The 14,481-nt window shown below is 61.8% G+C and overlaps 2 protein-coding genes across 2 annotated transcripts in view; one reads left to right on the forward strand and one right to left on the reverse strand.

The window, feature by feature from the left end:
* Positions 1 to 343: 343 nt before the first annotated feature.
* On the reverse strand, positions 344 to 5,840 carry cnih4 (cornichon family AMPA receptor auxiliary protein 4). The gene is made up of 5 exons (XM_052024963.1): positions 5,757 to 5,840; positions 4,616 to 4,684; positions 1,421 to 1,533; positions 978 to 1,118; positions 344 to 554 (listed from the first exon to the last, which is right to left on the reverse strand). The coding sequence occupies exons 1-5, from the start codon at positions 5,823 to 5,825 to the stop codon at positions 527 to 529; spliced, it is 420 nt and encodes a 139-aa protein (XP_051880923.1). The 5' UTR covers positions 5,826 to 5,840; the 3' UTR covers positions 344 to 526.
* A 4,580-nt stretch (positions 5,841 to 10,420) lies between these two features.
* Positions 10,421 to 14,481, forward strand: part of aars2 (alanyl-tRNA synthetase 2, mitochondrial (putative)) — a 31,481-nt gene continuing 27,420 nt past the window's right edge. The window contains exon 1 of the mRNA XM_052025466.1: positions 10,421 to 10,696. Coding sequence (XP_051881426.1) covers positions 10,421 to 10,696 — 276 coding nt within the window. The remainder of the gene's footprint in view (positions 10,697 to 14,481) is intronic.

Consider the following 14,481-nt stretch of genomic DNA (forward strand, 5'->3'; position numbering starts at 1 on the left):
CTGTAGGGAAACCTGGACCAGGACTCATTGTCCTATAATAACAGGTCAGCAGTAAAAGCCAAGATACAAGGTGCTATTTCTCTCAAAATGAATCCTCTGCCCTAAAGAACCACAGCACTGAGTGGTTATGGTGGAGAGAGACAGACGATAGGGAAAGTGCTGGTAAATAGAACAGAGGCTTAACAGTCTGTTCAGCAGAACCTGCTGAGTGGTCCTTGTGGGGGGTAGAAGGAACGGCGTCTCAGCTGTCCCTTCCTACAGTGTGGTACCAGCCGTCAGTACAAGCAGCGTTAGACCGAGCGTCACTCCAAGCTGCAGACTCTCCACCAGACAATCAAAGCTGTACTTTTAAACTGTAACTTTATTGCTTTAAAAAAAATAATCTCAAAAACACATTTCAGTCGGGTCCAGAATATAAACTGCATGATACAACCTTCTCCAACTTCCAACCGAAGAGGACCAAGTGAGAGCCCAGTCCCAGCTCTGTGCCTGAAGCTTGTGCCTGTCCACCCCTCCAGCGAGGCGCTCAGTCATTGATCAATGCCAGGATCATACTGCCAAAGGAAGAGATGGGATTCAGCGTGGGATTGAGTCAGCAGGGGGGTGGTGGTGGAGAGGGGTCAGACAAAGTTACCACACTTCCCTTCAACCAAACCCCCACCTGAAGTGATGCAATGCCCCTTTCAACCCTCCCTTGGTGTGGGGTCTCCCCTTGCACCTTGGATCCCTTCTGTGTCCCTCACCATCATTCACATGTCCTTGTCCTTACCCTCATGTGACCTGTCACCCCCCCAAACCAGAGTCCCAACGTAACCCTCACCCACCTCAGGAGCAAATAAAGATGCCCCCTCACCCCTGACATAATCCTCCCCTTCCCCAGGCCTGAACAACCTTCCCTCACCCCCCACCCCAGGCCCAATGTAACCCCCTCCCTCCGATCTCCCTCCCTCCCTGATGGGAAGCTGTGCCCTGCTCACCTGTACAGGTAAATGAAGAAACAGAGCAGGTGGAAGCCAAGTTTGATCATGGCCTCCTTCATGTGGGTCTTCAGCAGGCCTCGGTTGTGTATCTCAGTCGGGTCGAAAACGCCCACGTTGCCAGAGGGGACGGAGAGGTACCTGCGGGAGAGTTCGGGGGGGAGACATCACCCTTAGCTCACAGCACCGGCCGACAGCCCTCACTGCGCCCGAGCACACTACTGTGGTCCCGTCCCACACCACCCCTCCCTCCGCTCAGTGCTCCCTCCTTCCCTCGGTGCCCTGGCCCTCGAGCTAGGACATCGGTTCATATCCGTCCTCACCCACAACCTCTGCACCAAGTGTGAGAGGGTGAGCCCCAAGGGTGGTGCCTGGGTCCACCTGCCCACACCCCACCCAGCATCGGATCCAGCCGCTCCCTCCCTCCGCGGCCGCCGACTGACCTGTGGAAGTTCCAGGCGGCGACTGGCAGGTTGAGCAGCAGGATGAACCAGTGCATGGAGACCAGCATCAGGACCGAGACAGCACTGTGGCCGATCAGCTCTGGCAGCACCCACTGCGGAGAGAGGGGCAGGACCAGGGGGTCAGGACCAGGGCAGCTCTGACCATCCCCACCCACTCACCCACCCAGCCCCGACCACAGCAGGCTGCCTCGTCGATGGGTGTGCAGCTACGCTGGGGGCAGATTTCAAACACCTCCCCCCTCCCCCCCGCCCATTTGCATTCACACCCATTGAGAGCGTCCCACAGCCGGGACGGGTCTGGAGATTCCAGATGTAATGATAGGCTCCCTCACTGGGAGGAAGCTTCCACATTCGGATCATTGACCTTGGAAATCACACAGCACGGAGACAGGCCCTTCAGCCCACCTGGTCTGTGCCGACGCCCGACCAAGATTCCCATCCGAGCTGGTCCCAGCTGCCAGGATTGGGCCCACAACCCTCTGAGCCATTCCTGTCTGTCTCTTAAATGTAGGAATTGTACCTGTCTCGACCCCCCTCCCACACACCCACCGCCCTGTGTGTGTGGAAAACTTGCCCCTCGGCTCCCCTTTAAATTTAATCAGAGAAACAAAGGACTGCAGATGCTGGAATGTGGATGAAAAACACGATGATGCTGGAGGAACTCAGGCCAGGCAGCATCCGTGGAGAAAGGCAGGTGGTCAACGTTTTGGGTCAGGACCCCTCTCCAGGACTGATCGCCTTTCACCTTGTACCTTCGAGTTCTCGTCTTCCCAGCCTCAGGATAAAGATTCTGACCACCTTTCCTATCTGTGCCTCTCAATGATTCGATAAACCGCGACACAGCCACTCTCCCCTTGTAACCACGGCCTTCTGTTCCAGGCAACATCCTGCACTCTCCCTTATTGTGACACGTCCTTCCCGTAGCATGGCGTCCACAGTACTCCAAGTGTGGGCTTCCCAACGTGGCGTACAACTGCCACACGACAGTCCCAACTCCTGTACTCAGAGCCTCAGCCAACGAGGACGTGGCGGACCAAACGCCACCTTCATTCCCCTATCCATGGTACCTGTAAATGGCAGCCGAGGTGCCCAAGGTGGGCACTCTGGTCAAAGGTTTCTGCTTCTCCCCTCCCCCCCACCCCCAACCAGGTCCTGCTCCCTCCCCCGCCTCTACTGTTCCAACATACACATTAGGAGCAGTGGAGCCACTCGGCCCCTCCATCCTGCCCCTTCCCATCCAATACCACCACAGCTGATCTGACATTACCTCAGCTCCACATTCCAAACTCCCCACCAGAACCCTTCATTTACCACCATCCCACCCCCCACCGTATGTTTCACATGTCCCCTCTCACTCCTCAAACTCCAAGGGATCTGAGCCGAGCCTGTCCAACCTTGCGTGGGAAGACAAGCCACCCTGAGAGTAGTGTCACGGGTAGACGAGGTGGTGAAGGAGGCTTTTGGCTCGCTGGCCTTCATCAGTCAGGGCAATGAGTACAGGAGCTGGGAGGTTATGTTGCAGTTGTACAGGATGTTGGTGAGGCTGCATTTGGAATATTGGGTTCAGTTTTGGTCGCCCTGCCTCAGGAACGATGCCATTAAGCTGCAAAGAGTGCAGAGGAGATTTATGAGGATGTTGCCGGGACTCGAGGGACTGAGTTATGGAGAGAGGTTGAGCAGGTTGGGACTGTTTTCATTGTAGGAGAATGAGGGGTGATCTTATAGACGTGTATGAAATCCTGAGGGGCAGAGATAGGGTGAATGCACTCAGTCTTTTCCCCAGGGTTGGGAAATCAAGAACTAGACACAGGCTTACGGTGAGAGGGGAGAGATTTAATAGGAACCTGAGGGGCAACTTTTTCACCCAGAGGGTGGTCCGTATATGGAACGAGCTGCCAGAGGAAGTGGGTGAGACAGGTACGTTAACAACATTTAAAAGACACTTGGACAGGTCCACGGATAGGGAAGCTTTAAAGGGATATGGGCCAAACCCAGGCAAATGGGACTAGCTGAAATGGAAATCTTGGTCAGCAGGGACCAGTTGGGCCAAAGGGCCTCTTTCTGTACTGTATGACTCTTGTGACCCATCCCAGCCGAGCAGGGTCCTAAATCCAGGACACTCTTTGGGGACACTTTTCCTGAGCTCTCCTCCGACAGGGCTGCTACGTTGCCGGACAACCGCAGGTCCATCCACTTGATCTTCCCCACAACCAAGTGGCAGAAACATTACTAGATGCTTGGGGGCAGAGCCAGGGTGGATTCGTTGCAAATTACGTGGGCGAGGGGAATTTGGTGGAAGTTGCTAACTGGATTTTCAGGGGGTGTTGGATGAATTCCCACACAGAAGATATTCAGCAAAATTTAAGGCATGCAGTTATCATGGATGGAAAACTAGTTTCAAGGCAGAAAGCAGGAAGCTGTGCCAAGTGGGGACACAAGAGACTGCGGATGCTGGAATCTGGAGCATAGAACAAATCACTGCAGGAACTCAGCGGGTCGAGCAGCATCTGTGGAGGGGGGGTGGTGGAAGGAAGTTTCGGGTTGAAACCCTGCATCAGGACTGAGGCTGGAGAGGGGAGATCGGCAGTACAGGGGAGAGCGGCAGGGCTGAGACAGGCCAGGAGGTGATAAGTGGACCAAGGAGAGGCAGAGGACGAGGGGCGGAAGTCTGGTACGGATGGGGAGGGTGAAGGTGGAGACGGCTGCTGGAGGGAGATCAGCTGCCAGTGCTGGAACCTGATAAGGAAGGAAGGTTTTAACGGGAACCATTCGGGGGCAGAGGAAAGGCAGGTGGAACCAGATGGAGGAACAGGCCTGATGAAGGGTCTGGACCCAAGAAGTTGACTGTTTATTTCCCTCCATAGACGCTGCCCGAGCTGCTGAGTCCCTCCAGCACTGTGTGTGTTGGGGGAGGGGATCTAGTGGGTGAAATTTGTGGGCAGTAGGTGGATGGAGCCAGGATGAAAACGGGTGATTGGGGGGGGGGGGGGGAAACTACAGGGTTACCTGAAATTGGATCATTTAATGTTCATCCCACTGGGATGTAGATCACCCAGGTGGAATTTTGTTCTTAAAGAGGGGAGCTGGAGGGAAAGTGGGGGGGCAGGGCAGGGCAGGGCAAGGTCAGAGAGTGCCCAAACCTCCACCCCCACCCCCCCACCAATGATCACTCACCTTGTTCAGTTTGGAGCAACAGGCCCTGGCGTTTATGTAATCACATTCCAGATCTGACAGGGTTATAATCTGTACGGTGCTCAGGAAAACCCAGAGCCATGGTAGCCCGGCTGCCAGCCCCTCTCCCCCCACCACCCAACCCTTCCTCATCTCCACCCTCACTCATTCCCCCACCCTCCCTCCGCACTCGGCACTCCTTCCACCTAACCCTTCCCATCCCCCCTTCCCCTCCCTCCCCCATTCCCCCTCCTCCATATCCCCTCCCTCTCCCATCCCTCTCCCCCTCCCCCCCTCTCCCTTCCCTCCTCCATCCCCTCCCCTCCCTCCCCCCCTCCCCTCCCCCTCCATCCCCTCCCCCCTCCATCCCCTCCCTCCCCTCCCCTCCTCCCCTCCCTCCCCCTCCCCCTCCCCCCCTCTCCCTTCCCTCCTCCCCTCCCTCCCCCTCCCCCTCCCCCCCTCTCCCTTCCCTCCTCCCCTCCCTCCCCCTCCCCCCCTCTCCCTTCCCTCCTCCATCCCCTCCCCTCCCTCCCTCCCTCCCCCCCTCCCCTCCCCCTCCCCTCCCCCCCTCCCCTCCCCCTCCCCTCCCCCTCCCCCTCCATCCCCTCCCCCCCCTCCCCCCTCCCCTCCATCCCTCCCCTCCCCCCCTCCCCTCCCCCCCTCCATCCCCCCCTCCCCCTCCATCCCCCTCCCCTCCCTCCCCCCCTCCCCCTCCTCCCCCTCCCTCCCCCTCCCCTCCCTCCCCCCCTCCCCCTCCCTCCCTCCCTCCCCCCCCTCCCCCCCTCCATCCCCTCCCTCCCCCTCCCCCCCTCCATCCCCTCCCCCTCCTCCCCCCCTCCCCCTCCCCCTCCCCCCCTCCATCCCCTCCCTCCCCCATCCCCTCCCCCCCCTCACATCCCCTCCCCCATCCCCTCCCTCCCCTCCCCCATCCCCTCCCTCTCCTCCCCCATCCCCTCCCTCCCCCCCCTCCATCCCCTCCCTCCCCCATCCCCTCCCCCCCCTCCATCCCCTCCCCCATCCCCTCCCCCCCCTCCATCCCCTCCCTCCCCCCCCTCCATCCCCTCCCTCCCCCATCCCCTCCCCCCCCTCCATCCCCTCCCTCCCCCATCCCCTCCTCCCTCCCCTCCTCCCCCCCCGAGGATACGAAGTAAACTGCCAGGAAGATCAGGCCGCAACAATCGGCCAGCGATAGAATGAAAACCAGCGCCTCCATCTTCACTTCCGCCTGAGCTGCCGGGGGAAGGATTTATAACGCGCACTTCCGCCCCCGGGGTCCGGGGCCGCAGCCACCCGGAGGTAACTTCCGCCCCCCAACCGGTGCATCTTTAATAAAGTCCGACCGCGCGTCAGTTAGGTTCCGGCCCACGTTGACTCAGAATAAAGGATCAATTTGTTAGAACAGAGAATTGAGAGTCACTGCTGCCTCGAGTCATTTGAGGCGAATGTGCCCGCTGTATTTCCCGGTGCCCATGCACTGAATAAACATGGGCCCCCACGCTCCAGATCCAACCACCGCCGTGACCCCCCCCCACCCCCCGGCAGCTGGCAGCCAAGGCGGAAGCCCCCGGACCGTCAGCCCCACCGCCAGCTGCCAGAGCAGCCACACCCATCCACCCATTCTGTTCGGGAACCAGCCGGCACAACCCTGATCTCTACCTGTTGTGAGTGAGAAAACGGACTCGATGGGTCTCGAGAGCAAGGACCCTGAACGCGGTCTGGCAGTAAATGATTTATTTACAAAAGACGAGTGTGGGAAAATGGGAACGGGAATAACACACACACACAGTTTATAGCGAGTGTGGGAAAATCACACCGGGGATAAAATACACACACAATCAAGGAAAAACAATACGATACCTGCCACCCCTTGAATCCCTGCAGCTACAGCTCTCTGCTACCAGGGACACTAACTAAAAGGCTCCCAACACTTTATCAGTGCACACCTCACCGACCACTTCTCCAGCGCCGGTCCACGGTACTCAGCCTAGAGTGAAGCAGGGTGGTCCCTTGAAGATGGCAAAGAGAGAGCAAGCCAAGCACATGTGGCACTGCTTATAGTGCTGGAGGGCTCGGGGTGGGGGGGGCGGTGGTCCAGCCCAGGTAGTTTACAGGGGGCCAATGGCTCAGTGCCAGCAAGGGCTAATCGATTACAAAGGCCAATGGCCCAAGGGGCCAATTGCTCAGGTGTGCGCTGATGGGTGGGGCGGGGACAAACCTTGATTGGCAGTGGTGTGTCTTCCAACCAGGTAGTGGGCAGTGCTGTCACGTGACAGCCACGACCCTCCACAATATACGACCTCAGTACAGCAACACCGTGACCACTTTGATCAATGAACAATCTGCTAGAGGAACTCAGCAGGTCGAGCAGCATCTGGGGGGGAGGGGAAGGGATTGTCTATGTTTTGGGTCAAAACCCTGCCTCAGGTCCGAGAGTGGAGAGGGGTGATGACCCGGTGTGACGAGGAGAAGGGGGAGTGGTGGACTGGGAGGGGTGTGAGATGACAGGGAAGCAGGGGTGAAGCTGGAAGGTTGGAGAAGCTGCTGGAGGGAGATCAGCAGGAACACAAAGCGCTGGGCTCTGATAAGTAAAGCAGTTGATACTGTGAACTGTCAGGGGAGAGGCGTAGGTCAGGTGGAGTCAGGTGGGGGGGAGACTGTGGGTGGATGGAGCCGGAGGGGGAGGAGGGTGGAGATGGGTGAAGGGGACTGGGGAAGGGTGGGAAGGGGGACAAAAATGGGAGGACTGGAGGATCCGACGACGGGGGGGGGGGGGGGGGGCGTGGTGGGGATAAAGAAGGAAAAAGGTATTGGGATTGGTTTATTATTGTCACTTGTACCGAGGTCCAGTGAAAAACTTGTCCTGCATACCGATCGTACAGGTCAATTCATTACACAGTGCAGTTACATTGAGTTAGTACAGAGTGCATTGATGTAGTACAGGTAAAAACAATAACAGTACAGAGTAAAGTGTCACAGCTACAGAGAAAGTGCAGTGCAATAAGGTGCAAGGTCACAACAAGGTAGATCGTGAGGTCAGAGTCCATCTCATTGTATAAGGGAATCGTTCAATAGTCTTATCACAGTGGGGTAGAAGCTGTCCTTGAGTCTGGTGGTACGTGTCCTCGAGTCTGGTGGTACGTGTCCTCAGGCTCCTGTATCTTCTACCCGATGGAAGAGGGGAGAAGAGAGAATGTCCCGGGCGGGTGGGGTCTTTGATTATGCTGCTGCTACACCAAGGCAACGAGAGGTAAAGACAGAGTCCAAGGGGTGGCGACTGGTGTGCGTGATGCGCTGGGCTGTGTCCACAACTCTCTGCAGCTTCTTGCAGTCTTGGGCAGAGCAGTTGCCGTACCAAGCCGTGATACATCCAGACAGGATGCTTTCTGTGGTGCATTGGTAAAAGTTGGTGAGAGTCAAAGGGGACAAAGCAAATTTCTTTAGCCTCCTGAGGAAGTAGAGGCGCCGGTGAGATCTCTTGGCCGCGGCATCCCTGAAACTGGAAAACTCAATCTTCATGTTGTTGGGTTGTAGACTACCCAGGTGGGTATAGAAGGTGCTACTCCTCCGGTCTGTGTTGGGCTTCATCCTGTCAAGGGTGGACGGCTCAGTGTGGGAACGGGAAGGGGAGTTGAAATGGTCTGCGACTGGGAGCTCGGGACAGGCCACTGCGGACAGAATGCAGGTGCTCTGCGAAACGTCTGCCCAGTCCGCGCCTCGTCTCACCGATGTCGAGGAGGCCACACCAGGAGCACCGAATGCAGTGGGCGAGGTTGGAGGAGGTGCATGTGAACCTCTGCCTCACCTGGAAGGGCTGCTTAGGTCCCCGGATGGTGGTGAGGGACGAGGTGTAGGGACAGGTGTTACACCCACTGTGAGGGCAGGGGTCACAGAGGGATAGGTGTGGAGGGTGAGTGGACCACGGAGTCACAGATCACTTTGCACTACAATGGACATATGGGTTTCTTTGTTCAAATTGCATTGTTTCTTGTAAAAATTGTGTATAATTTATGTTTGTGTTTTTCTTGTGAATGCTGCTGATCTGATGCTCTGCGCCTGTGATGCTGCTGCAGGGAAGTTTTGCATTGCACCCGTGCACACGTGGACTTGTGCATCTGACAATAAACTCAACTTTATTAACTCCTGTTTTAGCCCAGATTGCAGGATTTTGTGATCATATTTTAATAATTCCAACCTTGGCTGAGTGAATTCTGACGCAGAGACCGTGCAGCACATGAAGGGGGAGAGTTCCAGCAGAGTGTGGAGTAGGGGGCGCTCTCCCTGGGTGAGGAATGGGACCCCCGGGCTGAATCCTCACCTCACCGAGCTGGGGGTAACACTGCCCTCCGAGGACACGAGCTCAGAGCCAGGCGGAAGTTCTGTTGCTGTTCTTAGTGAGAGCAGGAGCAAAGGGCAGGATGCCGCATCAAAAGGGGCATGGTGGTGGGAGGGGCGGTACTGAGGGAGGGTCTCACTGTAGGAGGGGCAGTACTGAGGGAGGGTCCCACTGTGGGAGGGATGGTACTGAGGGAGGGGTCACACTGAGGGAAGGGTGGCGCTGAGGGACAGTCACGCTGTGGGGGGGTAGTACTGAGGGAGCTCTGCACTGTGGGAGGGGTAGTACTGAGGGAGGGTCACACTGTGGGAGGGGCAGTACTGACGGAGCTCTGCACTGTGGGAGGGGTAGTACTGAGGGAGTGCAGACTGAACACGGGTGCTCCACAAAGTGATAACCCAATCTACGTTTGGTGTCTGGAGTGTAGAGGAGACCACAGTATGAACCCCGAATCCCCCGATGACCAGACTTTCTACACGAGCTTCAGATTTTTCCCTGACCTGTGCATTGTCCTTTCCTATAGTTGGCGATTGGTTTATTATTGCCGCGTGTACTGAGGTCCAGTGAAAATCTTTGTTTTGCATGCCATCCATACGGGTCATTTCATCACATCAGTGCATTGAGGTAGTACAAGGGGAAACAATAACAGAATGCAGAGTAAAGTGTTACAGTTACAGAGAGAGTGCAGTGCAGGCAGACAATAAGGTGCAAGGGCCACGATGAGGTAGATTGTGAGGTCAAGAGCCCATCTTATTGTACTGGGGACTGTTCAATAGTCTTATAACAGTGGGATAGAAGCTGTCCTCGAGCCTGGTGGTATGTACTTTTGGACTTCTGTCTCTTCTGCCCAATGGGAGGGGGGGAGAAGAGAGAATGTCCGGGGTGGGAGGGGTCTTTGATTATGCTGGCTGCTTTACCAAGGCAGTGAGAAGTGTAGACAAAGTCCATGGAGGGGAGGCTGGTTCCCATGATGTGCTGGGCTGCAGTTTCGTGCAGTTTGGGCAGCTCCCGTTGACGGGTCTCATCTGCTGCCCCTCCGGCGGTTCCCCTCCCGCCTCCTGCGCTCACACCCAGAGCGAGGGCAGGGATCTCCCTCCACGGCCGCCGCCAGACCCGCTGGACAGACCCTCTTGTTTCCAATGAGGCAGAGGAGCAGAAGTCGGCCATTCGGCCCATCGAGCCTGCTCCGCCGTTCTATCATGAGCTGATCCGTTCTCCCGCTTAGCCCCACTCCCCCCATTCCTGGCGTCCGGTGCCTGCGGTGGTTGGTATCTCACACCCTGTGCCTCCGACCTGCCCTGTCCCGGGGGGAGTCCGCCCCGTCTCCCTCCCCACCCGCTGCCCGGCCGCCTGGGCGCCGCTGACTGCAGTGACCGCGCCGCCCCGCGGGAGGGCGCCTGCCCTGGAGGACTGGCGGGAGCCGGCGGCGGCCCCTCTTTCCCCTCCGTCGCGTCGTTGTTCCGCCAGTATCAAAGATGGCGGCGCCCGTGCGGCTGCTGTCGGCGCTCCGGGCCCGGGGTTTCCGCCCCCCCGGGGGAGGGGGTCCGGCCCGGGGGTCGCCCGCCGCCGGGGGAGGGGGTCCGGCCCGGGGGTCGCCCGCCGCCGGGGGAGGGGGTCCGAGCGCCCGCAGCGTCCGCCGCTCCTTCCTCCGCTTCTTCAGGGAGCGGCAGCGGCACCGGGAGGTCCGCTCGGCCCCCGTCACCCCCCGGGCTGACCCCAGCCTCCTGTTCGTCAACGCGGGGATGAACCAGGTGAGGGAGGGGGGGTGGGGAGGTGGTTGGGGGGGAGGTGGGGAGGGAGGGTGAGGGAGGGTGAGGGAGGGGGGGTGGGGAGGTGGTTGGGGGGGAGGTGGGGAGGGAGGGAGAGGGGTGTGAGGGGGGAGGGAGGGAGGGAGGGAGAGGGGTGTGAGGGGGGAGGGAGGGAGGGAGAGGGGGGTGAGGGGGGGAGGGAGAGGGGTGTGAGGGGGGAGGGAGGGAGGGAGAGGGGTGTGAGGGGGGGAGGGAGGGAGAGGGGTGTGAGGGGGGAGGGAGGGAGAGGGGTGTGAGGGGGGAGGGAGGGAGAGGGGTGTGAGGGGGGGGAGGGAGGGAGAGGGGTGTGAGGGGGGAGGGAGGGAGGGAGAGGGGGTGTGAGGGGGGGAGGGAGGGAGGGAGAGGGGTGTGAGGGGGAGGGGGAGGGAGAGGGGGGAGGGGGAGGGAGGGGGGAGGGGGAGGGGAGGGAGGGGGGAGGGGGAGGGAGGGAGGGGGGGAGGGAGGGAGGGGGGAGGGAGGGAGAGGGGTGTGAGGGGGAGGGAGGGAGAGGGGTGTGAGGGGGAGGGAGGGAGAGGGGTTGAGGGGGAGGGAGAGGGGTGTGAGGAGGGAGGGAGAGGGTGTGAGGGGGGAGGGAGGGAGAGGGGTGTGAGGGGGGAGGGAGGGAGAGGGGTGTGAGGGGGGAGGAGGGATGAGGGGTGGTGAGGGGGGAGGGAGGGAGAGGGGTGTGAGGGGGGAGGGAGGGAGAGGGGTGTGAGGGGGAGGGAGGGAGAGGGGTGTGAGGGGGAGGGAGCGGAAGAGGGGTGTGAGGGGGGAGGAGGGAGAGGGGTGTGAGGTGGGGAGGGAGGAGGGAGAGGGTGTGAGGGGGGAGGGAGGGAGAGGGGTGTGAGGGGGAGGGGAGGGAGATGGGTGTGAGGGGGAGGGAGGGAGAGGGGTGTGAGGGGGAGGGAGGGAGAGGGGTGTGAGGGGGGAGGGAGGGAGAGGGGTGTGAGGGGGGAGGGAGGAGAGGGGTGTGAGGGGGGAGGGAGGGAGAGGGGTGTGAGGGGAGGGCGGAGGGAGAGGGGTGTGAGGGGGAGGGAGGGAGGGAGGGAGAGGGGTGTGAGGGGGGCGGGAGGGAGGGAGGGAGAGGGAGGGAGGTTGTGAGGGGGAGGGAGGGAGGGAGAGGGGTGTGAGGGGGAGGGAGGGAGGGAGAGGGGTGTGAGGGGGGAGGGGAGGGAGAGGGGTGTGAGGGGGGAGGGAGGGAGGGAGGGGGGGTGATGAGGGGGGAGGGAGGGAGGGAGAGGGGTGTGAGGGAGGGAGGGGAGGGAGAGGGGTGTGAGGGGTGGAGGGAGGGAGAGGGGTGTGAGGGGGGAGGGAGGAGAGAGGGCGTGTGAGGGGGGAGGGAGGGAGAGGGGTGTGAGGGGGGATGGGAGGGAGAGGGGTGTGAGGGGGGAGGGAGGGAGGGAGAGGGTGTGAGGGGGAGGGGGAGGGGGAGGGGAGGGGGAGTGGAGGGAGGGAGAGGGGTGTGAGGGGGAGGGGAGGGGGAGGGAGAGGGGGAGGGAGGGGGGGAGGGGGGGGAGGGGGGGGGAGGGAGGGGGGAGGGGGAGGGAGGGGGAGGGGGGGAGGGGGAGGGGAGGGAGGGGGGGAGGGATGGAGTGTGAGGGGGAGGAGGGAGAGGGGGTTTGAGGGGGAGGGAGGGAGAGGGGTGTGAGGGGGAGGGAGGGAGAGGGGTGTGAGGAGGGAGGGAGAGGGGTGTGAGGAGGCAGGGAGAGGGGTGTGAGGGGGAGGGAGGGAGAGGGTGTGTGAGGGAGGGAGGGAGAGGGGTGTGAGGGGGGAGGGAGGGAGAGGGGTGTGAGGGGGGAGGGAGGGAGAGGGGTGTGAGGGGGAGGGAGGGAGGGAGAGGGGTGTGAGGGGGAGGGAGGGAGAGGGGTGAGAGGGGGAGGGAGGGAGAGGGGTGTGAGGGGGAGGATGGAGAGGGGTGTGAGGGGGGAGGGAGGAGAGGGGTTGTGAGGGGGGAGGGAGGGAGAGGGGTGTGTAGGGGGGAGGGAGGGAGAGGGGTGTGAGGGGGGAGGGAGGGAGAGGGGTGTTGAGGGGGGAGGGCGGGAGAGGGGGGGAGGGAGGGAGAGGGAGGGAGGGAGGGGGTGTGAGGGGGGGAGGGAGGGAGGGGGTGTGAGGGGGGGAGGGAGGGGGTGTGAGGGGGGAGGGAGGGAGGAGGTGTGAGGGGGGAGGGGTGTGTGAGGGGGTGTGAGGGGGAGGGTGTGAGGGGGGGAGGGAGGGAGGGGGTGTGAGGGAGGGAGGGGTGTGATGGGGGGGAGGGAGGGAGGGGGTGTGAGGGGGGGAGGTGGTTGGGGGGGGAGGGGGTGAGGGGGAGGGAGGAGGGGGTGTGAGGGGGGAGGGAGGGAGGGAGAGGGGTTGTGAGGGGGGAGGGAGGGGAGAGGGTGTGAGGGGGGAGGGAGGGAGAGGGGTGTGAGGAGGGAGGGACGAGGGGTGTGAGGAGGGGGGAGGGAGGGAGCGGGTCTGTGAGGGGGGGGGAGGGAGGGTAGAGGGGTGTGAGGGAGGGGAGGGGGTGTGAGGGGGAGGGAGGGAGAGGGTGTGAGGGAGGGAGGGGGTCGTGAGGGGGGAGGGAGTAGGGGGTGTGAGGGAGGGAGGGGGTGCTGAGGGGGGGAGGAGGGAGGGGGTCGTGAGGGGTGTGAGTGAGGGAGGGGTGTGAGGGAGGGAGGGAGGGGTGTGAGGGGGGAGGGAGGGAGGGGTTGAGGGGGAGGGAGGGAGAGGGGTGTGAGGGAGGGAGGGGGTTGTGAGTGGGGAGGGGGGAGGGAGGGAGGGTGGTGTGAGGAGGGAGGGAGGGAGGGTGGTGTGAGGGGGGGAGGGAGGGGAGGGAGGGAGTGGGTGTGAGGGAGGGAGGGGAGGGAGGGGGGGTGTGAGGGGGGGAGGGGGTGAGGGGGGAGGGTAGGGAGGGGGTGTGAGAGGGGGGAGGGAGGGGGTGTGAGGAGGGAGGGGAGGGCGGAGGTGGGAGGGGAGGGAGGGGTGAGGGGAGGAGGGAGGGAGGGGTGAGGGGGGAGGTGGAGTTGGGGAGGAGGGGGTGATGGGGAGGGGGGGAGGGAGGGGAGGGATGGGGAGGGAGGAGTTGGGAGGGAGGGAGGGGGTGAGGGGAGGAAGGGGGGGGAGGAGGGAGGGAGGAGGTGAGGAGGGGGGGGTGAGGGGAGGAGGGAGGGAGGGGGTGAGGAGGGAGGGGGGAGGGGGTGAGGGGAGGAAGGAGGGGGGGAGGAGGGAGGGAGGGGGTGAGGAGGGAGGGGGTGAGGGGAGGGGGTGACGGAGGAAGGAGGGGGGGAGGAGGGAGGGAGGGGGTGAGGAGGGAGGGGGTGAGGGGAGGAGGGAGGGAGGGGGTGAGGAGATAGGGGGTGAGGGGGTGAGGGGAGGAGGGAGGGAGGGGGTGAGGGGAGGAGGGAGGAGGGAGGGGGGGTGAGGGGAGGAGGGAGGGAGGGGGTGAGGGGAGGGAGGAGGTGGGGAGGGGTGGGTGGGGAGGGGGTGAGTGGTAGGGCGGGAGTGAGGGCAGGGGAGTGGGGGGAGGGGTGGGAGGGGAGTGGGTGAGGGGGCAGGGGTTGAGGGGGGCAGGGGGTGGAGATGAGGGAGGTGATAAAGTAAAGGTGCCTCTTGAGTCTTGGTGCAATAGCTGTACAGCTCAGAAACCGGCCCTTCGGCCCATCGTTTCTATGCCAACCATCGTGCCTTTCTACATGCATCCTACTTGCTGCATTAATTCCATATCCCTGTTATCGTTGGCCACAGGTGAGGCACCGGGAGACTGGAGGGTG

This window comes from Pristis pectinata, chromosome 10 (genome assembly GCF_009764475.1).
Source record: "Pristis pectinata isolate sPriPec2 chromosome 10, sPriPec2.1.pri, whole genome shotgun sequence".
NCBI lineage: Eukaryota > Metazoa > Chordata > Chondrichthyes > Rhinopristiformes > Pristidae > Pristis > Pristis pectinata.